The sequence below is a fragment of the Scleropages formosus genome, chromosome 10, assembly GCF_900964775.1.
Source record: "Scleropages formosus chromosome 10, fSclFor1.1, whole genome shotgun sequence".
Lineage (NCBI taxonomy): Eukaryota > Metazoa > Chordata > Actinopteri > Osteoglossiformes > Osteoglossidae > Scleropages > Scleropages formosus.
Genome location: NC_041815.1, coordinates 5890536 through 5913947, shown reverse-complemented (window position 1 = coordinate 5913947; position 23412 = coordinate 5890536). Strand labels below are relative to the sequence as shown.

The following is a 23412-nucleotide window of genomic DNA, read 5'->3' as shown; positions in this document are numbered from 1 at the left end:
GTACAGAAGTTGTGATGGACAGGTAAGAGCGATGGTTCGAGAGGCAGAGAGGAGAGACAAACGGAAGAGAAATACAGGATTCGGCAAAGAAACATATGGAGATCAAGGAGCAGGAAAGTGGGGAAAAGTCGTTAACAGGTGGAGATTAACATGAAATGATTAAGGCAATGCAGAAGGAAGGTTTAAAGGAAGAAGAGAATCAGAAAAAATACAGAGTGGATGCAAACGAACAACTGATAATTAAGACAATGAAAAGACAGCAGCAGTTCACATGGGGATTTAGTAAAATGTGGCACCCAAAGGCCCTGCTCCATTCAGAGCCCTCAGAGCTCACCGCTGCTGTTCTGCCTACAGAGGTACAGCACATTTCACAAAGTCAGGGTGTCTCTCTCTGGATGACATCATCACACACACACACCTTCCCAGAATCCTTTGTGGAGGCCCCTGGGAGGTTACCTCTCTCCACATCCCTCAGTCCCAGGGTTACAAGCTTACCCACTTCATCCCTGATTCTGGCGAGCTCCAGCGACAGCTCTCTCTTCCTCTCGGCGGCGCTCTCGCTCTGCAGCGTACACAGACGCGCACAAGTCGATCAGAAAAAGCATTCAGATATTAGCGCCATCTGTTAGCTGTCATTATTTGCTTAGTGGAAGGTTCTGTACAGAAGACTTACGATTTTAGCAGTTCATGCAGTTGGGTTCTTTACTGGAGTAACTTGTGTTAAGAACTTTGTTTTTTAGGCTCCAGCAAAGTAACCTTGACGTCAGAAGTCCACCTGCTGATCATCCATCCATCCATCCATCCATCCATGTTCAATAACTGCTTGTTCTCAGCAGGATCATGCTGACTTGCAACCAATCTTGGAATCACTGGGTGCACGGGTGAGGTAGGTGTCTGTTGCATGGTAGTCCCCCACAAAGACACACAAACACACACTAAGGGCAATTTAGCATCACCAAGCCACCTGAACTGCATGTCTTTGGACTGAAGGAGGAAACCAGAGCACCTGGAGGAAACTCCACACAGGCTGAGTGGCGAAAAAACCCACATTCTCTTGCACCACCCAGGTGCTGTAAGGCAGCAGCGCTTGAATTATTGCTCAAAGTGACTTACAGTGTTAGCAAGTCAACTTTGTGATCATTTACCTATTAATACAGCAGGATATATAACACATAGATTCAGGATAAGCATCTTGATCAAGGAAACAAAGCAGTGGGGAATTGTATCCAGGTAGACAACAGCCATGAACACTTCATCAACTGTTGGTCACCAACTCAATGGTCTTAAAGAAAAGTAAAAGAAGGACAAGCTCTTGGTAGGACATTTGCACCTATTCATTCAGCCGATGCTTTTCTCCAAGCCAACTTACGGTGCTCAACTTCCTACAATTATTGATCCATGTATAGAGAAGGAGGATTTACTGCAGCAATTTAAGGTAAGCACCTTGCTCAAGAGCGCAACAGCTAGGATTTCAACCTGGGACCTTTGGGTCCAAAGGCAGCAGCTCTACTCACTACCCACGTGATTTAATAAACGTTTTTAACGACATGCAAACAATAGAAAAATAAGTACAAACTGAAAAAAATCTTCACAGGAAGAGTAAAGTCATATTTTTTGGTGTAGCAATTACAGTCTCTTAAAATTACATAATGAATCGATGGAGAGAGACTTCTGTGTGATTTTTCTTTACATTCCAACACCTCATGCCACAATCAGCAAGCATCTTCAGATGGAGATGTGACACCAACATTAGCTACCTAGCTCTACTTTCTGCCAGCCATCCAAATGATCGATTTCAGCTGTCTTCCCAGCTGGCCTGCTATCAAACAGTGTAATTCACAGTAATTCGCCCCGATGTAATACCCCCACGGATGTGCAGAGGTGCTGCTCCCCAGGGGTTCCGCGAAAGTCCATTCCAGCTCTTGCAACCACTCCTTCACCATGGAAACATGGTTTAATTTTGTTTAGGGAGGGGCAGGGTTACGAAGAGCAAGGTCTTCTTGCCTCTCAAGGACATCCTCTGCCCCATCGTCCATAGCGATGCCTGTTTCTTAGGACAACGATGCACCTCTCTCTCCTTAACCAAAACACAACTAACTGACAAATGTAGACATTTTCAACCATTCTAGGAGGAGCTATACGTTTACAATAGCAAAAAACTAGCTCATAAACCCAGGACAAAGACACAGAGAGAGAGAGAGAGAGAGAGAGAGAGAGAGAGAGAGAGAGAAAAGGAGCCATGTAGAAATGGACAAAAAATCTGATTGCATTAGGAGAAAGACACAACATGACAGGCTGAGATCATGCACACAAGCAGAACCACACACACACACACATACAGAAAGAGAGAGAGCAGCGCTGTGGCCCAGTGCTGTTGGCCCAGAAAGCTTCTGATTGACTGTTCCCTTGCACTCCCGTTGCAGATGGTGCAAAGAGCGGCACTGGGTCACACACAGAGACAGGCGGCTTCTGGAGGAGTGTAGAGAGGATGACGTTCCCCAAAGAAGCCTTACCTCCCTGCCAGTATGTCCGTAGCAATGGTGCTAGCTGTCTTTCAGCTGTCTCACACGTGCCCCCAGTCTGGTATTGCACTGGGAGTGTCTTCCACACACGGCCCAGGGACACAGGGGGAGGGCTCTGATCAATATGCGGATAATGTCTTACCAGCGTACGCTGGCCATTTCCTCCTCTCCCACACAAGTAAACATGTGCCACGCCCTGGTCTGGACTGATGCTAAAGAGTTACCCACCCACACACTCGTTCACAAATAGACCACGCCGTGGTCTGGTGTAGTGCTAAATGCAGACACACACACACACACACACACACACACACACACACATCACGTTTGTTCCTCCACTGATGCTCAATTCAGTTCAATTTATTTTTATAGAGCACTCTTCTCACTCAGTGACACAGAGCGCTGAATGAAGGATCAGAAACATAATGCAAATAAAAGACTGGCTACACATTAAATTACAACGAAAACTATATTAATTATTAAAGCTGGAAGGAAAGCCAAATGGCCCTGGAGGAAAGGAATTAAAAAACTCCCAACCGAAAGCAATGGAGAAAAAAAACTCTGGGGGTGTAAGGGTCGTGGCAAACCGGAGCCTAACCCGGTAACAAAGGGCGCAAGGGACACACCCAGGACGGGACGCCAGTCCATCGCAAAGGCACCCCAAGTGGGCCTCGACCCCCAGACCCGCCAGAGAGCGGGACCTGGCCAAACCCGCTGTACCACCACGCCCCCCTTTCTACAATTTAAATTAATTTAAAAAAATAAATCAAGTAAATTTACAGCTATTAATAACATTTCCACTAAATGCTAATAATCTCATGTCCCAGTTCACCTAGGCACACCTCTTCCACCTAGGCATGCAGTCGTCAGCTTCCGTCAACATGGTGTGCTGGTACCGCAACTGGCCTCCTCACATCTCGTCATGAGAAATCAATGCTCAAAAAGAAAGAAAGGGTGTGTGTGTGTGTCTGTGTGTATGTGTGTACATGTATCCCTGCCTGTGGCTCAGCAGGCAACCTTTGAGACGCACATACTTCCGCCAGGATCAACACATATAGCGCAACCCACATGTAAGAACAGATCTGCTAAGGAGCTCAGATAAGCAGAAAATGATGTTCCTCTCACTCTTCTCTCACCAGCAGGTTGGACGTACAGCCTTTGGTAACAGGAAGCAGCCACCTATCAGTCGCGCCCCTCCCTCAACCAAAATAAGACAAATCAACAAAGCACCTTCCCAATTATCGTCCACATCCTCGACTCCCAACCCGTCTGTAAAAACGTGTCAGACTGCACGGTTACACTCCTGTGCATCCCATCCGTGCCCTACTTGTTCGAACAGCTCCCCTAAAGATCAGTGACGTGCTTTTTTAAACCGGCAGCATGCTGGGCCTCCTGTCTCACGTAATAAAGTGGTATAGTCCAAAACAAACGAACCGCCAGAAGATTATAACCACCACTTGTAGAGCTTAGCTTAGCAGGCGTTAAAACCCATCACCCTCCTCTCTCTTCCAGCGTCCAGAGACTGACCTGCGTAAGTACATGAGAGGAACTTCTCAATATTCTGAAAGGCATCAGTTCAGAGCTTGTGGTACTCTACTCAAGTTAAATTTAATTATTCAGATGACACTCTTCTCCAAAGCAATTTACAACAGGTTGCATGGCGGTGCAGTGGGTTGGACCGGGTCCTGCTCTCCAGGGGGTCTGGGGTTCGAGTCCCGCTTGGGGTGCCTTGCGGCGGACTGGCGTCCTGTCCTGGGTGTGTCCCCTCCCCCTCTGGCCTTATGCCCTGAGTTGCTGGGTTAGGCTCCGGTTCCCCGTGACCCCATATGGGACAAGCGGTTCTGAAAGTGTGTGTGTGCAACTTACAATGTTAGGATACTTTGAACTATCTACCTATGTATACAGCTGGGTGATTTTTACCAAAGCAATTGAAAATGCCTTACTACAGCAGGGATTCAAACCTGCAACCTTTGGGCCCAAAGACAGCAGCACTAACCACTACACTACCAGCTGTACTGATTATATCATCCATGTTTTGATTATACTGCTGGATTAGAGCAACTCATTTAATGCCCAAGAGGGGGCACGGTGGCGCAGCGGGCTTGACTGGGTCTTGCTCTCTGGTGGGTCTGGGGTTCGAGTCCCGCTTAGGGTGCCTTGCGATGGACTGGCGTCATCTGTGTGTCCCCTCCCCCTCCAGCCTTGTGCCCTGTCTTATCAGGTTAGGCTCTGCTCAGGACAAGTGGCTTCAGCCAGTGTGTGTGTGTGTGTGCGTATTTGAGGTCCATCCCCATCCAGCCTACCTCCACTTCAGCACCATGTCCCCACTTTGACCCATCTGACACTTCCCCCGCTTTAGATATATATACGAAAAGAGGATATTTTGAGTAAACCTCAGAATAGACTTCACATCATATTAATCAATACATTTGTCCTGAGTATCATAAACGTTCCTGTCCACACTGCATGTAATACATGACAGGAGCGTTGACTCGATCTACAAAAACAAAGGAGGAGCTACACCACCATATAGCATGCAAAGCTCACCTCCCTTTATTCATTTAGCTGATGCTTTTCTCCAAGGCAATTTACAATTATTTACCCATTTATACAGCTGGGTAACTTTACTGGAGCAATTTAGGGTAAGTACCTTGCTCAAGGGTACTATAGTCAGAGGTGGGATTTGAACCAGTGACCAATGGGTGCCAGGGACACATCTCTCACCACTACACTACCAGCTACTTTAAACCAGACTAATCCATAATGTTATGGAAAAGTCATTAATATCTTCAGAGAATTTACAGAACCAGTGGAAAGGCTGAATACATGTTGCTAGAAACTACTTTTTTCCGTGTAGCATTTGGCTAAAGAGATTGATGAGCCAACATGTCCCTCCAGCTCTTCAGCAGCAGCTCCTAGAGATGTAGGACACTTATGTGTCACTTTATTTTCACTCTCCTGTCCAGTGTGTCCCATACAAATATTGTCCAGATTTTCTCTGACCTGTTTAAATGATGCCTTTGTGTGTGCGTGTGTGTGTGTGTGTGTGTGTGTGTATGTGTGTGTGTGTGTGTGCGCATGTGGTCACTGAGCCTGCAGAAGGACTGCTTTTCCTGTGGAGAAAGCATGCTGGGATTCCTGCCCTAGAAACAGCTCCTGGCTGTGAACCTTAACAGGACACTGGAGGCTTCACACTGTTCCTGGCAGGTTCTGGGCTTTCAGGTCAAAACCATCCTGTGTGCATTTCTGGGAGCGCTGGGATTCAAAGCAACAAGAGCGGTACTTGGAAAAAGGCTCTGGTTTCAAGAGGATAATGAATTCTATCTAACGGCCGGCAGAGGGAGCCACCGTTCGTCTCATGACCCCGTGGTGCCTCGGGTACACAAATTCTCTTTCGTCTGACACGGCATTCCAGACACTCTGTCTCACTTAAAACACTCCGAGTGCAGCATCAGCAGCAGTGAGTGTCCTGTGAGAGGGTCGCGAGTGAGAAAATCACTGCTTTTCAGTGACAGTTGAAGAACACAGATCCGCACTGCTACACTATCGAAAAAACAAGCAAACCATCAACGGGTGTAGGGTTAGGCTAGGTGCATGTTACTTTTACTCTGTTTTTCCATACAGCTGGGCCCCATGACACCAAATAAGATGCAGGCAGCAGTCTGACCTGCTGTGGGCCTCTACGGGGTTACAGGTGGAGATGCACACAAGTCGTGGTACAGAAAACACCCTGTAACCCTGCACTGAATGAAAGCTCCACCAAAATAAATTTGTCAAGTGCATTATTTCTCTCTCTCTCACACACACACACACACACACACACACACACACACACACACATATCTTGTGTCGTTTATTTAAAAGCTCACTGGATAACTTGTCAGTTGCAAATGTGTTGCTGAAGGCAGTAGATTTACATAGGTGAACTCAGACCGAGTGAAGACCAGGGTTTGGAACATCACTTCTGCTGACTGGTGATGACCGATGTCGAGCTGGTTTTCGGAAAACCTTGCTGATTCCGATGACGAGCTCCTGACTCATTCCATGTTATCCTGGTGGGTGCACTTGATTCAGTTTCTGGGCGGTTGCGAGGTCATGTGTGGTGCCGTACCTTCTGGCAGAAGTGCTGTGTAGCCACGGCAAAGACCTCGAGGCCCAAGGTGACCCGACTGAGCTCCGCTCGCAGGGCGTGCAGCTGCCGCTCCTGTTCCTCGCAGCGGCCTCTAAGGTGCTGCACCAGCTGGCGCTCTCCATCAGAGCCGCCACGCCACGGGGAGCCTCCGGGACCACCGGGCCGTGATCCCGCCGCTGCCCGGTGCCGCGCGTGAACTGAGTACAAAAGGAAGAGACACAGAAAAGAATAACAATCATCATTGTTATGTTCATTAGCTGCCTTTTTGGCACAAAACAGTTCCTATGCATACACCGGCATCCCTTCTAACAGGAGCTGTTTCAAGGGTACAAGAGCAGGGCTCAACCTGGGACTCGAAACCACAACCGTCAGGTTGCAGTCTCATTATTACTTGCAGTACCCCCAGGTGCACTTATTTAGATCTGCTACTTAAATCTGATCAAATGTTAAACTTTATCCTTGCTTTTCTATATGTACCTAGGTAACTTAGTTTTTTTAATTGCCATTCTTAATTATTTATTGGGTTTTTTAAACTGTTTTAATCAGAGGGTGGGAGAGTTGGGGATTGTTTTTGTATAAAATGTGATTGTGCATTATGCTTTCCGTATCGGACAACGTATGGGTTTTACCCCTTGTAAAATCTCAAAATATACACACACACACACACACATTTTCAGAGCCGCTTGTCCCATACGGGGTCACGGGGAACCGGAGCCTACCCGGCAACACAGGGCGTAAGGCCGGAGGGGGAGGGGACACACCCAGGACGGGACGCCAGTCCGTCACAAGGCACCCCAAGCGGGACTCGAACCCCAGACCCACCAGAGAGCAGGACTGTGGTCCAACCCACTGCGCCACCACGCCCCCTCCATCTCAAAATATATTTAAAAAAAATAAAAAAAAAAACACTTGAAAATGGAATTTCCACCGATGTCCAATAATGGGACAATGAAAGTAATGTAATTTATACAACATTGCTGACAAAACTGTTGCATAAAACAAAGTGCAGACTCAAGCGGAGTTAAATTAATCAATATGCACAAAATAAATCGGTGAGAAGTGAGTTGAATCTGTTGAGTTTTGTATGGCCGGTGGAGAATAACACACTAGGCAGACACTGCAATGTCATCTCATATCAAGCCGTGGAAATATATGGAGCTTCTGCCTTTGGAACGTTGTGGCGATTGCCTTCCCCTACCTTCTGCTGAGGAATCAATCGTTATTGATCTTCACCTTTTTAACCACACCGGAGACCTGACTGGAACATCCTCCGTCAGCCGCTCCCCTGACTAAGCAGTCATGAGGCTGTTCGGACCTCAGCCAAAGCAGAATATCCCGAAAAGAGGAAAGTGGCGGTGTATTGAATCAGGATCCATGCAGCGGGTTGTACTGCGCAGTCATGGATTTTCACATGCTAATACGCAAGTGGTCACTTGCAGCTATATCAAAGGCGCTGTACGTGTATTCCTGTCCATTAGCCATCCCGCCGCTAGTCACTGGAACTGTAAACCATATGTAAAAGTACTTGAGATGCAGCAGCTAATGTAAAAAGGGTAAACGTAATGAAACGTACCGAATACACATTGCCTGAAGCCGCTTGTCACAGGCGGTGTCGCGGCAAGTTGGAGCCTAACCCGGCAACACAGGGCGCAAGGCTGAAGGGGAACACACCCAGAACGCGATGCCAGTGCATCGCAGGGCACCCCAAGCAGGCAGAGGCCAAACCCGCTGTGCCACTGCACCCCCTTAGCCGCGACCTAAGATCGAGTAATACGTAAATGTTCATGCACTATAACTTTGAGATCATAATTGTTAAACAATGGATAACCCTTCACACAGCTACTCCTGTAATGTAATGTAAATGTTAAAAATATATATATATAAAAGGAATGTGATTAGGAATCTTGGATATTCTGATAAAGTCTCATGGAGCTCCTCAAGTGATGAACATCGGTTCAAACTAACTACTTTAGAATCACGTGTCTGCATCTAAGCGTCTCTTTTTCCTAAAGTAATGTACACTTTGCATTTTCTACGAGATGTACGTAGCTTTGGAAAAAAGATTCCGCTAAATGAATACACGTACGTGTGTAACGAGGGGCCAATGAACTGCGCAGCGGTTAAAAACCTCGGTTTTTCACAAAAAGGTTACCGGTTCTAATCCCTAGGAAGGTTCTTGCTGTTGTACCCTTGATAAAACGCTAACACGAATAACTTTACTAAAAAAAACAAAAGTGCACAGCTTAAAGCTGCTTTGGATAAGAACGTCTCACCAGATTAAGAACTAACAGAGACTTCTACACAGAACCAACGAGCAAATAACTGGCTAATTTCTGAAAAATCAATAGGACTTTGGTGGCATCGGTGGCCACAAGTGAATGAAGACTGAACATTGATGTTCTCCTTTTGCGTCTTTGTCCGCATCGATCGACCGAAACTCGATCCCAATGACGCATGTATTGACTGCACTCCTGCAGCGGCAGGGAGAGCGGGGCTGGACCCCCACCTGCGCTGTGCCAGCGACCGAGAGCTGCTGATCCACGCAGCCTGCAGTGCGGCACGCACGTACGGCCCGTGTTGTGGTGCGTGTGCGCATCTGTGGATGTGTGTGAACGTGAGCACGTGGGTGTGTTGCTGAGGAGAGGATGAGGAAGAAGACATCTGAATGGTGTTTAGGTATGTTTCAAAGGCATAGTAATGGTTTTGTCCTGCAGTACTGATTGTTTTGCCGCTATGATGTTAATCAGGCGCGGTGGCATGGTGGCACCGCAGTGGCACCGCTGTGGGTTGGACTAGGTCCTGCTCGCTGGTGGGTCTGGGTTTCGAGTCCTGCTTGGGGTGCCTTGTGATGGACTGGCGTCCCGTCCTGGGTGTGTCCCCTCCCCCTCCAGCCTTACGCCCTGTGTTGCCGGGTAGGCTATGGCTCCCCGCGACCCCATATGGGACAAGCGGTTCAGACGATGTGATGCTAATTGGTGCAGCTGGACATTCTGGAAGGGTAGCAGCTCCTGGCCCATGCTGTGGTAAAGGAAACCAGCCTCAAGAGCCCTTGCTATACAAAAGGTCGCATTCCCATTACTGCCTTTTCACGACATTCAAAAGGAAGTTCATCACGTGTTGTCGGAGGTTCCATCAGCTGTTCCTCAAACATCTCCATGACGACGGGTGAGCATTCCCTGGCGATGCGGTGTGGAGGGGGCTGCGTTCCGGAGGTGGGGACGCACCTGGAGACTGGGGTTTTGGCAGCACTGCCGCAAAGCGCTTCGGGGACGAGGGCCCCGGTCGCACAGCATCTGCCTCCTTCTGCAACTCCTTCCTGGAGGCTGTGAAAAGCAATGAGTCTCTTCACTGACATACCAACGAAGGCCAATCACTTTACCGACAACTGCATTCATACCTCAAGCGCCGTTTATATGGCGCCTGTGCACAGCGAGAGCCGCAGAGTAAATACACAAGAAAGGCTTCAGTACAGCACGCTGTGGGAAAGTGGAAGAACATCAGTCTTAATAAATCATAACAATAATCTGCGCTTGTGTTCTGCTATTATGGAATGCCTCTTTCTGCACGCCACTACCCTGAGTGCCTTTTTATATGACTTCAGATGAAAAGCACACACACACACACTTTCAGAACCGCTCATCCCATACAGGGTTACGGGGAACCGGAGCCTACCCGGCAACACAGGGCGTAAGGCCGGAGGGGGAGGGGACACACCCAGGACGGGACGCCAGTCCGTCGCAAGGCACCGCGAGCGGGACTTGAACCCCAGACCCACTGGAAAGCAGAACCCAGGTCCAACCCACTGCGCCACCACGCCCCCACCAGATGAAAAGCAGTGATCCAGCAAATTGACAGATGCAAAGGGCCAGAGGCACGAGTTGGGTTGGGGGTCCGTCTAGAACATATAGCAGTCGTATCTATAAAAAAGTGCCTGTAAATGCAGCCCAGGGGAGCGAATCTGTGACTGACAACAAGTCACATCACACAAGAAGAGTCCGGCGACCAGCTTCTCCAGTACCGGTATCCGCAGAAGAGAAGAGGAACAGCTGTAAACCCATGAAGGAGGCTGCAGGCAGACAATGATGCTGGAATGACAGGGGACATCAGCGGGAGCAGTTGCTTTGTCCCGTTGTCAGTACCGCCCTAATGAGGACCTCTTGTTGCCGCAGTCCTCCCCATGGGATCACTCCACGCTAGCGCTTCCGTACATAACCCCTCCTGCTACGGCTGGCTCGATACAGAGAACAGCACACACTGCGATGACAGATGAGCGCCTCTCATCTTTTTCCTGTCATTTCCCATTAAAAGTCTAATAAAATATTAATGCGCAAATAATAATTAACGAATAATTCTATTAAAACATTTATAAATAAATTATTTGCCTTCTAACCCATTTGAATTGGGAATGAGCTCTAATGGGGGGGGGGGGGGGGGTGTTAATATACCAGGACACGGAAGGGCAGACGAGGGAAATGGTGTCGATTCGTACTTGAATGAGCGAAAAAACACCTGCTCCCCTAAAAGGACGGCATGGTGGCTGTGGGAGCAGGACACCTCACACAACACAAAGGTGTGATGGGGAAAGTCGGGCGAGGACGGAGGCCCTGTTAGCATGCACTCGGAAAGCGGTTAACGCTCCCGCAGATCCTGCCCTGGAGCCCAAACACCACAGTGGTGTGGGATGTCCAGAGAGGAATGGCGAGGCGTGCCCTGTCTTAAAAACTGTCGTTTTTACCTCTGTCTTAACATCGGATCGCATGAGAACTTCGCCATTCTAAGTTTATGTTTTTACTACGAGAGTTCTGCTCCTGGTTCTAGAAGAGAACATACTGTAGAGTTTTTAAAAGCTCTTAAGACTCATCTGTCTTGCTTCTGGTTGACTTGTATCATTAAGGGCAGCAAGTAGCGTAGTGGTTTAGACATGATGCCTTTAGAGCTAGAAGTGTCAGGTTCAAATCTCACTTATGGGTGTAGTACAATTAAGGTACTCACCCTAAAATAGCTCTGGAAAAATTATGCAGCTGTATAAATAAGCAAATAATTGTAAGTTGCTTTAGAGAAAACCATCAGCTGAATGAATAAATGTAGTAATCTTTGACAACTTAAAGATGGAAAACATAAATCTTAAAACAAATCAGAGCGTAGAGCTGGAAAATCATCGTCTGTAACCCTGCCAGACGCAGAATGAATGTGAATGAGAGCGAGTGGCTTTCTGAGGTCTTTGAGGTATTCTACTGAGGAAGTGAAGAAGATCGAGAAGCGCCTTGCCAAAGAAGCTGTAGCGCACTGGTAGACTGAAGACGACACGTGAGCCTTGTAGCGGAGTGTGAGAGCATTGACGGCTCGTCCTGGTCTGCAGCATGACTGTTGGGCTGCTTTCTTTCTAAGTTTTAAGCACTTGGTTGGGAGAAAAAAGCTGTAAAGTGAGAATGCTTTCAAAAATAATACTCTTAATTAATCAACTTCCTACAAAGCTTAGTAACCATCCATCGTCAACAACCACTTCTCCCGAGCGGGATCGCAGTGGGTTTGGCCGGGTCCTGCTCTCTGGTGGGTCTGGGGTTCGAGTCCCGCTTGGGGTGCCCTGAGATGGACTGGTGTCCCGTCCTGGGTGTGTCCCCTCCTGGGTGTGTCCCCTCCTGGGTGTGTCCCCTCCAGCCTTGCGCCCTGTGTTGCCGGGTTAGGCTCCGGCTCCCCACGACCCTGCATGGGACAAGCGGTTCAGATGGTGTGTGTGTGTGTGTGTGTGTGTGTGTGTGTGTGTGTTTCAATCATTGGAGCAGAGGCCCTAAAGCTGGAGTCCATGTTCCACTTGGAGATATGTGGATGAGTGCAGGGGGTCCATGAAACACAGGCTTGCTTTGAGATTAAATTCGACAGCTAAGAATAAAACAAAAAAACTACTCTGCTATCACTATCTATGACATAATTCTATGAGAAGGTGATCAAGTTTCAGTGCAATAAACTGAGTGCAACTTTTACTTCAAATTTTTGCTAGAACAGTTTTCGAGGCGCGATCCTTAACTTCCCTCGGAATCTTAAAGGGGTCCATGGTCTGGAAAAGGGTACGAACCTGTACATTTGAGGCACCAGGTCACCTTTCTTCCCAGAATTCTTTGCCCTGGTTCTCGTAACTTTTGGAATAACTGCACAAGTGAACACTGTGCCCTGCAACAAGTCAACGTCCACTTGATCGTGTGGTTTCCCCCTCCAGCCAGACTTCCCACATATCCGGCATTCCTTGCATTACTCGGCTGCTAACCACACAGATAAATCTATAACAGGGAGGCCTGGCATTCAAGGTTTACCAACACACTGGAAGTGCACTGTCCTATATTCCCATTTTCATCCTTCCCTTCCAGGAGACGGATGTAGTCCATCTTGATCACGTTCGCTCACAGCTGCTTTTTATACGAGCTGCACTTTACGTTTGGCCACGTGGGCCAATGGCTGTCAGAGGCCATAGGGTGTGACTGACGGCACATTGCGTGTGGCTGTCAGCACCCACGCCCTTCCAGACTCTGAAACAGGAATGTGCTTCTAACTATGGCGACCTTGCGATGACGGACTTCTGCGCATGACTCTCCAATCCAAAAAAGTCATGGAAAATAAAAGCCTTATTATGGCCTTCGCAGCCTTGGTCAAAAATACAAGTCATAAAGACAAGATGAACTGGAAGGGTCAACCATCTAAAATTCAAAACGGTATGATGTACATTTTGCTTGGAATCTCGGTAAGATAATTATGCTGGAGCATATTAAAAATGACCATCCACTGCAACTGGGACTCGGGATGAGGATAGGACACTCACCAAGTGGTGAACCACGGGTCGAGGGCAGCAGGGAGGTAACAGGAGGATGGGGGCTGCTGCGACCGGGGGCCTGGGGCTGGGTTTCGCCGAGATGCCCCGCGGCCCTGTGTACGGACGCCTCCTCGGTGCCACTGTGGCCTGTGAAATGAATATGGGGAGTGATTGACATCTGTGCCATAAACGTCCCTTAAACATTAACACTACATTTATTCATTTAGCAGACACTTTCTAAGTGACCTAAAAATAAACAGTGAATTTTATAGTTGACAAAGGGTAACAAATGCAGACATGTGATTCAATTTTTCCAATACCACCGTTTTTGCCAGCGAACGTTACTTGAATAGCTGCATGTAGAATTGATAGGAAATACAAAGCCGATTGTGATAGGATAAAATTTATGTAACAATTGGGAATCTGGAGAGAAGTGAGTCTGAAAGTGATCCATTCTGCGATGGGACCCCATCTTGCATGCTGAAAGAGACTCAGCAGTTCCGAGGGATTTTTAACTTTGGATTTCTTGGAGAAGAGACACATGGGGATGCTTTGGCAGGTCAGATACAAGTTGCAATGTAGAATTCTGGATCAGCTGAAGAAGCGTGATGGCAGAGCCCAAAAGACCAGACAGGAGAGAGACTACGAAGTCCGATTGGAATATCATAATGGATACTACGAATGTTATGAAGAACGAATCTGCAGGACTGGGTCAGGAGCTGTGTAGGGTTTGTTGTAAAGAGCATGAGGAGATGGGGCGATGTCCTGCCGATACTGGCAACAAATCACAGACGGCAGTTGAGGCACGTGGTGAGAATAGGCTTTCGGGAAGCATGAATGTTTCATTTTCCGAACCTTGGGTACACCCATTATTCCTAAACAGGATCGATACCTGAATACTACATATATGCCAACATTCATTTAAATTACATTTCATTTAATTTAGAGGGGTGTGTAGGCTCCGGTTCCCCGCAACCCCATATGGGACGAGCGGCTCTGAAGATGACTGACTGACTAGAGGGGTGTGGTGGTGCGGTGGGTTTGGCTTGTGCCTCCTTTCTGGCGGGTCTGGGGTTCGAGTCCTGCTTGGGGTGCCCCCTTGCACCCTGTGTTGCTGGGATAGGCTCCGGTTTGCCGTGAACCCGCTCGGGACAAGTGATTTCAGACAGTGTTTGTATATTTATTTAGCAGATGCTTTTGTCCAAAGCGACTTCCAATGAACTCTATGCAGTGTTATCAGTCCACACACCTTATTCACCGTGGTAACTTACACTACTAGATACACTACTTACAATGGGTCACTCATCCATACATCAGTGGAACACACTCTCTCTGTCACTCACACACTATGGGTGAATGTGAGCAGCATGTCTGTCTTTGGACTGTGGGAGGAAACCAGAGCACCCACAGGAAACCCACGCAACCCCATGAAACATTGCTATACTAAAAGAAGGGGATAGATTTAAGATTCGGACACACCCGAAACCATCTTTCACCAAGCTGCTGAGTGAGAAACAGTGTTGCCTTACAGAGTAAGTCTCCAAACTTCCCACCTAGCTGTTTTCTCCAGATAGCACAACCACAACCTATGGCACTAAGGAAATATTTATAAGCAAAGAATGACATTTGCAGGAGATGTAGCTGTTAAGGGTCTGGTATTATGGAAATCACCTTTCATTTTTAAATTTATGGAAGGGTTGGGCTAGTGCAATAATTATTTAATGCAAAATTCGCAACTCAGATCACTGCTAAGATCACTGCATTGCAAAAAAGTGGATCTGAAAAGCTTGGGGCTGCAGGGACGCAAGGAAGCATATACTCTGGTGTCCTCTTGGCTGCTGAACGAAATAAAGTTCAAAACACAAATCATGATCACCAATAAGGACCTGGTCAGTTGAAGATTTGTTGGGAGACAATGGAGTGTGGGGAATGCAGTACTGGCCTGGAAGAGGGTGAAGGGAATGGTACACCCACAAGATGAAAACAAAACAGGAAGCGGAAGAAGATGTGAAGTACGGGGATACAACAGCTCAGCAATGCAGAGTTTAACAGCTCAGCGAATGCCTACACTTTTCTGCTGGGTCGAGACTAAGGAGGAGATTAGACACACAGCAGGGTCCCGCTGGGGTAAGTGGGGGACTAATCCACGCACATCCATTATTTATGTGGCTATACCTTCAGCTTTTCTTTGTTCTTAAATGTTTCCCTGCAGAGGGTGAAAGAGCAGAAATACATACTTTACACAATTTGCATTTCAATTCCCTGCTAATTTAATGGGTGATGTGGTGGCACAGAAAGTAGCGCTGCTGTCTCGCAGTGGGTTCAATCCCCACTCAGTCTCTGTGAAGTTCGCATGTTTGCCGTGTGGGTTTCCTCTGGTTGCTCTGGTTTCCTCCCACAGTCCAAAGACATGCTGTTCAGGTTCACCCATAGTGTGTGAGAGACAGAGAGAGTGTGTTCTACTGATGTATGGATGACTGACCCGTTGTAAGTAGTATAGCTAGCACTGTAAGTTACCCTGGTCAAGAAAGGGTGTGGATTCATAATGCTACTTAGAGCTCACTGGAAGTTGCTTTGGAGAAAAGTACCTGCTAAACAATAAATGTAAATCAGCTGTTCTTCATTAGCATACAACATTACATTTCAGTAAAGAAATTTCTCCAAACCAGATGTGTCCATAGAAGTTACTGTTTTTTTCCAGCTGGGGTAAAGCAGTAGCCTCCCTTGGACCTAAGCTCATCATGTCATGTGATCAAAGTCCTTAGCAGCGGTCCACACATACATAGCTTGTCCTTTGGGGCAGGAGACCCTATAGACCAGGAATCATTGAGTTTCCTGGATCAGGTGCCCCAGGGATTTTGAGACGGTAGTCAAATTGGTCCCAGTACGAATGGCCGGTTTGACACAGAGCCGCAATCTGTCAAAGACACCGGAGACTTATCTGGGCATGAATCTGCCGCTGACAGCAGAGGTTCGCCCAGAAACCTGTCACGGGCCGTGCTCTTCCTGCTGCGCAGTCGTGGAATTCCCTGCGGTAGAGGCTCCGGGCAGCAATAACCAGCAATTAGGAGCTCAGCGGGATCATCCCCTCGGTCAAAAACATACACCCTTTCCTGAGGCCATCACACTCCATTTACATGAGGGACTCTACTTTTAAAGCGAAAACATGCGTATGAAATTTAAAGTCTTTTTCAAGCGCTTCACAAACCTGAGGAGCAGCACAAAAGACACAGTAAAACGGAGTGCCAAGTAGAGGAAGAGCACACACTTACATTGCTGCAAATGGACTGTCCTGGTGCTGGACACCTTCTGGTAAACCACGGTCATGAGAGGGACAAAATACCCCAGTAAGGTGTACATGAGGTGCCTCCGAACCGCGCCGCTGTCGCGTAAGGTTAGAATCTGTTTGCCCAACGAAAGGGCGCAAAACCATAGCTTCGTGGTGCGGTCCGGGTCTGGCAGCAGCAGAGCTTCGAAGCGGGTCCTCTCTCCTGAATGCGGAACACCCGGCCGAGACGCACACGCGGGAAAGGGCAGGGAGCAGCAGGTTGTTTCAGCAGGGATAGAGAGCACCTCCCGGCAGAGGAAAGAATCACTGGACCCTCCAAGTCCTAAGGGCGTCCCTCCAGACGCGTAGCTGCCAAGGCTTCGACGTCCCCGGCCCACATTTATTAATAGGAAACGTGTAGCGGTGGCCGGCTCTGAGATCCACTTGGGGCACAACAGCTGTTTGTCTGCTTAATGCTTGGGGGGACTACTGGACATAGCTCCCCAGTAATAAAAAAAGACCCCCCACACATTTGGTGCACTTGCCTGCGTATCAGAACAAGATCGGGGCTATAAAAACGGCAGCTCAACCAAAGGCGTCGCTGGGACCCCCCAGCTGTCGGGGAGCGGAGCAAATGGACCGACCCCCTGGGAGCGAAGCCCTCCTGTTAGACCCCTGTACATACTAACAGCAGCCTGGAGACAAGGCACCTTATGCAAAACAAACGTGGCAAAATATCGTAACCCTACTTGAAAATGAGGCAAAATATCATAACACAACTTGAATCACTTCCTCTGTAAAAACTATGCGTCAGGAGGACTATTCTAGATGAGCTGTCATCATGGCTCTCGGAAGAGACCATGAGGTGAGGACATTTTTTTTTTTTTACTAATAATAAAGTCTCAGATAGGATCTGACCCCAGTGCCGAGAGAATGTAACGAAAGAGTAAAATCTACACTGTATTTCTCCTCTTATACCTCATATGAGCATCAATTACTTAAATATCATCTGAGACATCACTATGATTACAGTCAAGAGAGATACTGTAACCCAATCTTCTGTTTACCACAGTATAGTCTTCATCAAATGTGGAAAAGAGTTTTCTTCTGGCTGGGCATGAAAAAAAAAACACCAAAAGCCAAGAGCCAGTTTTCGCAGAATCGCAGGCCAACATCAGACATCAACGCAAGATGAATCGGTGGATAATAATCGCGTAATGATTCTGCGTTATTAGTTCGGATGAAAGGGCCGCAGGACTTTAATTTGTAAAAACTAAAAACAAAAGCATATTTTTTCAGAGTGACTTGTATTCCTTTAAGTTTTCATTTCCCGTATATTTACTCCACAGCTGTCGTACTGGGGCACCAGGCAACAGAGAAGCCCTGAGGATCGCACGGACCCACCATGGGACATATATAGAGATGCTAGAGCTGGAAATAGGAGGGGGGGGGGGGGGAGTGAGGGTAGAAGAAGAGTCGAGCTGGCGGTTGCTGCGAATGAAAAGTCAGCACTTTGGCGACAGCACTGGCACGGGTCGGCCACGATCGGGACACCCTGGAGAGCCTGCCTGATGAGAGACCGGTGGGATTGAAGACAGCACAATGAAGGGAATATTATATCCTGCAGGGGTGAGAACAGCAGCACCAGAGAGCAAAAAGTAACACCATTTCTTACTGACTTATGGGAGGGACTCTGAGTTAAAGCAACGAATCGAAGGTCCATTCTGCAGCAGCTGGATATGTGATTTCTCACCCCTGCAGTCGCTGGGGACCTGTCCTCCCTTTTAGCACTATTGCTTCCTTCCTGGGAACGGGCACAAGACACACAGCTCGCACTGATGCACGTTCAAGACATTAATGATCAATACTTACACCACCTCAGCGAAGCATTATATAAAGTACGTACACACACACATATTTTCTGACTCGCTTGTCCCATACGGAGTCGCGGGGAACCAGAGCCTAACCTAGCAACTCAGGGCGTAAGGCTGGAGGGGGAGGGGACACACCCAGGACGGGACGCCAGTCCATCGCAAGGCACGCCAAGGCACCCCAAGCGGCCCAAGGCACCCCAAGCGGGACTAGAACCCCAGACCCACTGGGGAGCAGGACCCGGTCCAACCCACTGCACCACCACGCCCCCCTTATATAAAGTATATGATTATTATGGTTTAATTTTACAGCTAAGCATCTTTAAAAGTTATTTAGTGTGAAAAACTGTGCAATGTATAGCATTCGGGACGTTAACAATCCGTTTTTACTCGGAAAAGGTTAGTAAATCCTGTATGCACGCACGCACACACACACACACACGAAATGGTCTCTGTTTAAAGATGAATGTAGTACAAACTGCAGATCAGGCACATGCAGGTAAGGTTTCAAAGATAAATTATGTGGATCACAATTTCTGACTCACTGCCTCTGGTCCAGACATGTCAATAAAGTTGTGGAAGCACTAGGGGGTCTCGCGAAAAAAACACTTCACCCCCCCCCCCCCCCCCCCCCCCCCCCGGCTCGCCCCAATCCCGAAGGCACTCAGGAACCCCATTTCCGCTCCTTCAAAGAAACCTAAAACCACTCATGCATAAACAATGGTGATGAGTTGGTAGAATGTCAAAGGCGAACAGTGAGGGTCAGACTCAGAGACTCCTCGCTCTCGGCTGTCGCCGGCCCTCAGACCCCAGTGTCTGGTGGGCCGAAATATTCCCTGGATCAATCGATCTATTGAAACTATCTTCCTTCGATGGCGATGCTAATGGCAACGGCATTCTGACACTGACAGCAGCTGAAATATGACACACGACTTTCATTGCTATTTATTGACTAAAACACTTCATCGCTAAGATGACGGTATCAAACCTTCATATCTCTGTTGTTGATTATCACCCAGTAGGCTGGGTTTCCATTATATTGTAAAGCGCCGAATAACGCGATGCTCTATCAAAAACAGTTGACCCAGCAAATACGGCTTTAAAGGTGCCGGCATCCAGCACAACGCCTCGTTCGGTACAGCTCATTCCGAGCAAACGCATTCAGCCAATTACCGAGCTCAAATTCTCATCATCTCACCGTGTTATGTTTTTCCCGCTGTGGATCGTAACATGCTCAGCTTATTCGACATACCAGTGATGAGGAACAAGTTAAAATAATGAGTCGAAATCTAATGTGACTACGCTGTAGGGAAAACGAGCGTCGCAAGCCTTGAGGCATCCTCATTGACACGACTGAAATATGTTTTAATGGGCTCGGCACGCTCAGCGGCCCTATTAAATTACTAATGAGAATTTCAGTAATCCGGTATTCTTTTTTATCTCTTTTACAATGCTATTCAAGTTTTTTCTAATGAGACAGATTTGTTAAAATCATTCAGAAATGCCCATGTTCGTGTGCTCTGTATTATCCATAGAGCTCTGCTCTTTACAGCCAGATTTGCTCTGGACGCTGTAAATACTGGTATAAGGAAAAGGGAGCACATGGGTAAGGCATGGTGGCACAGTGAGTAGCGCTGCTTTCTCACAGTGCCTGGGTGGTGTGTGAGAACATGGGTTTGAACCCTGCTCAGTCTGTGTGAAGTCTGCATGGGTTCCCTCTGGGTGCTCTGGTTTTCTCCCACACTCAAAAGGCATGCTGTCCAAGTTCACTAATAGTGTGTGAGTGACACTGATATATGGATGAGTGACCCATTGTAAGTAGTGTATCTAGCAGTGTAAGTCACCATGGTGAATAAGGTATGTGGGCTCATAACACTACATAGAGTTCAGTGGAATTTTCTTAGAAGAAAAGCATCTGCTAAATGCAATGAGAGGAATTTGGGAAAAAAAAACTTAGCTTAGCGCTCTGACCCTACACCATCAGAGCCATGAGGTTAGTTTGCCATGTTATACATTTTTAAACAAAGTGCATCACCACAAACGCCTTGTGCCAACCGTGAAGTGCGGTGGCGGAGGAGTGATGACTTGAGCTTGTTTTGCAGCCAAAGGCCCTGGGCAGCTTGCAGTAGAGTGGACCATTAACTCCCCTAAGTACCAATGCATTCTAGAGAGAAATGTGAGGCCACCTTTGTGACAGCTAATGCCTGGCTGGAACTGGGTCGTGCAACTGGACAAAGATTCCAAGCACACCAGCAAATCTACGAATGGCTAAAAATGAAAAGAACCAAGGTGCTGGAATGGCCAAGTCAAAGTCCAGACCTCAACCCCATTGAGATTCTGTGATGGGACATCAAGAGAGCTGTGCATCAGTGATATTCCTCAAATGAAGTCAATGAAATGCAGCAATGCTGTAAAGAATTCCCCCAAAACCATTAGAGGCAAACTCATAGAAAAAAACTATTACTTCAGGTTATTGCTGATAAAGATGATTCTAAAAGCTACTAAATCATAGGGTGTAAAGAGTTTTTCCACACATGGCTGTTTATGTTGCTCATTTTTCAAATAAATAATGACATAGTGGAATTGATTATATATTGCTTATCACCTGAGGTTAGATTTACCTAATTTTGGTACCTGGTAAGGACCAGAAGATTTTTTTTGTTATTTCCTGATGTATAAAACCATAGAATTAAAAGAGGGGGTACGTTCCTTTACACACAGCTCTAACCTCACTACCTGTTAAAACATCTGGTCAATCAGCAAAAGGAAAATCCAATGACACAAACACACTCAAATTCTGTGTAACTAAAATGCATCCGCTTTTCTGAGATACGGGTGGTCAGGTGATCCCCGATTGTCGATGGGGTTACGTTCCGCGAAACCCATCATAAGTCGAAAATATCGTAAGTCGAAAATGCATCTAATACACCTAATACACACCTCAGTGTGACAAACTGGGAGATGCGGATCGCTGCCGCTGCCCAGCATCGTGAGAAAGTATCGCTCCGTGTATCGCTTGCCTGGGAAAAAAAATCAAAATTCAAAGTACCGTTTATACCGAATGTCTATCGCCAGCTCGCCATCGTAAAGTCGAAAAAAATCGTACATCGAACCATCGTAAATCAGGGATCACCTGTTTCCCACAGGAATCATAACATCAATGAAAAGAATGACTTGCTAGAAGTAAAAGGAGCCCTGAAGACATCCATAAGACGGCACCAACAAGTTCCAACGCGTGTCGTGATTAGGACGGCTTTGGAAAAGGATTTATAATGAGTTAACGAGGATCAGCACTGCCAGGCTCAGGAACAGCGCTTTCCCCACGGGCTGTCAGACTACTGAATTCCAGACAGCATACAGACCGATCACCGCCTACTGACTGACCATCCACCCACTACCATACTATCACCACTGTCGCCCTCAAATGCTCGTACAGTCATGCCTGTGTACTGCACTTTTGTCTGCACTTGTCTCCCGCACCCCACCAGCCATGTACCTCGGACTTGGGTCATTCATAATGCTCATTTGCACATCATTATTTGTATCTCCTGTAAATGCCTATATACTTACGTATTTTTCTACAAATTTACCTACTTAGTATACTGTTCTTATTTATATACCTATATATACACGCACACAGTCTGAAACCACTCGTCCCGAATGGGGTCGCGGCAAACCAGAACCTAACCCGGGAACACAGGGCACAAGGCTGGAGAGGGAGAGGACACACCCCAGATGGGACGACAGGCCACCGTAAGGCACCCCAAGCAGGACTCGAACCCCAGACCCACCAGAGAGCAGGACCCAGCCATACCCGCTGTGCACCCGCACCCCCCATACCGACACACTCATACACCTATACTGTCATATAGCTTCGCACCAGCTGCTAATCAATAGGCACTCAACTGCACCGCTTCTCTCTTGTACATTTGTATAAGTGTGGATTGACAACAAAAAAAACCGTGAACCTTGAAATTCCACTGAGGTGACGGACTCAAGACACAGAGTGGGGAGTGTCGATATACAGTCAAGGAGTATTACAATTCAGTGAAAGCAAAGTCCAACAAGGCACTAGGGATCAATGTATTGAACAATCTTTCACTCTCTTCATCAAAGCAGTTTAACGCTATGATGAATCTGTGTATTTCTTAATCATGCAAGAACAAATTAATTCCCAGTGTGAAAGTAATATTCACAAGTGTTCACGATAAGATTTCTCTGCAATGGAAATAGAGTTCTGATCAGTAAAACAAAAGGCTGGATGAATCCTACTGGGCTGAGAAATCATGCAGACACATTCTGCAAATGCGTTTTGCACGACTCGTTAATTGTTTGGGATGCGGTCGATTACCAACGGGATTTGCAGTGAAGACGTTACGCTGCAGTAAATGTAAAATTGACTCCAATGTGACTGCAGTTCTCCTTTAAATCTTTTGAGCTTCACACCTTCTAATACTTCTGAATAATATCTAAAAAAATACTTATTTATATATAAGAAAAAAAATCACTCATATGACTCAGTTCAAATTCATATCCAAGCATGGAGCATGGGGGAAAATGAGAGGTGATGGCAATTTTTCAAAAAGCACCATTTAAATAAAAAGGTTCTTCATGCACATTTATCTAAACCACAGCAATCACTTCTCCAACAGCAACCAGCATAATGCAATCAGTGGTGGCACATCAGGTTTATAACAAAACAGAAATATATGTAATCTATGAATAGTAAATATATGCTTGATTTGACGAAATGCCCCGAAAAATCCATCTGGATGCAAATTAGAAGCTTGGAATCAAAATGGCAATGTAAAAATATT

The 23412-nt window shown here is 47.0% G+C and overlaps 1 protein-coding gene across 4 annotated transcripts in view; it reads right to left on the bottom strand.

Annotated features, from left to right (window-relative positions):
* mtus2b (microtubule associated tumor suppressor candidate 2b) overlaps positions 1-23412 on the bottom strand; it is a 49639-nt gene that overhangs the window by 5760 nt on the left and 20467 nt on the right. For all 4 annotated transcript variants that reach the window (XM_029255845.1, XM_029255848.1, XM_029255847.1 and 1 more), the window contains exons 5-8: positions 13466-13603; positions 9879-9977; positions 6634-6851; positions 496-562 (exon numbers count right to left, since the gene is read on the bottom strand). In XM_029255845.1, the coding sequence (XP_029111678.1) occupies positions 496-562; positions 6634-6851; positions 9879-9977; positions 13466-13603 (522 nt within the window). The remainder of the gene's footprint in view (positions 1-495; positions 563-6633; positions 6852-9878; positions 9978-13465; positions 13604-23412) is intronic.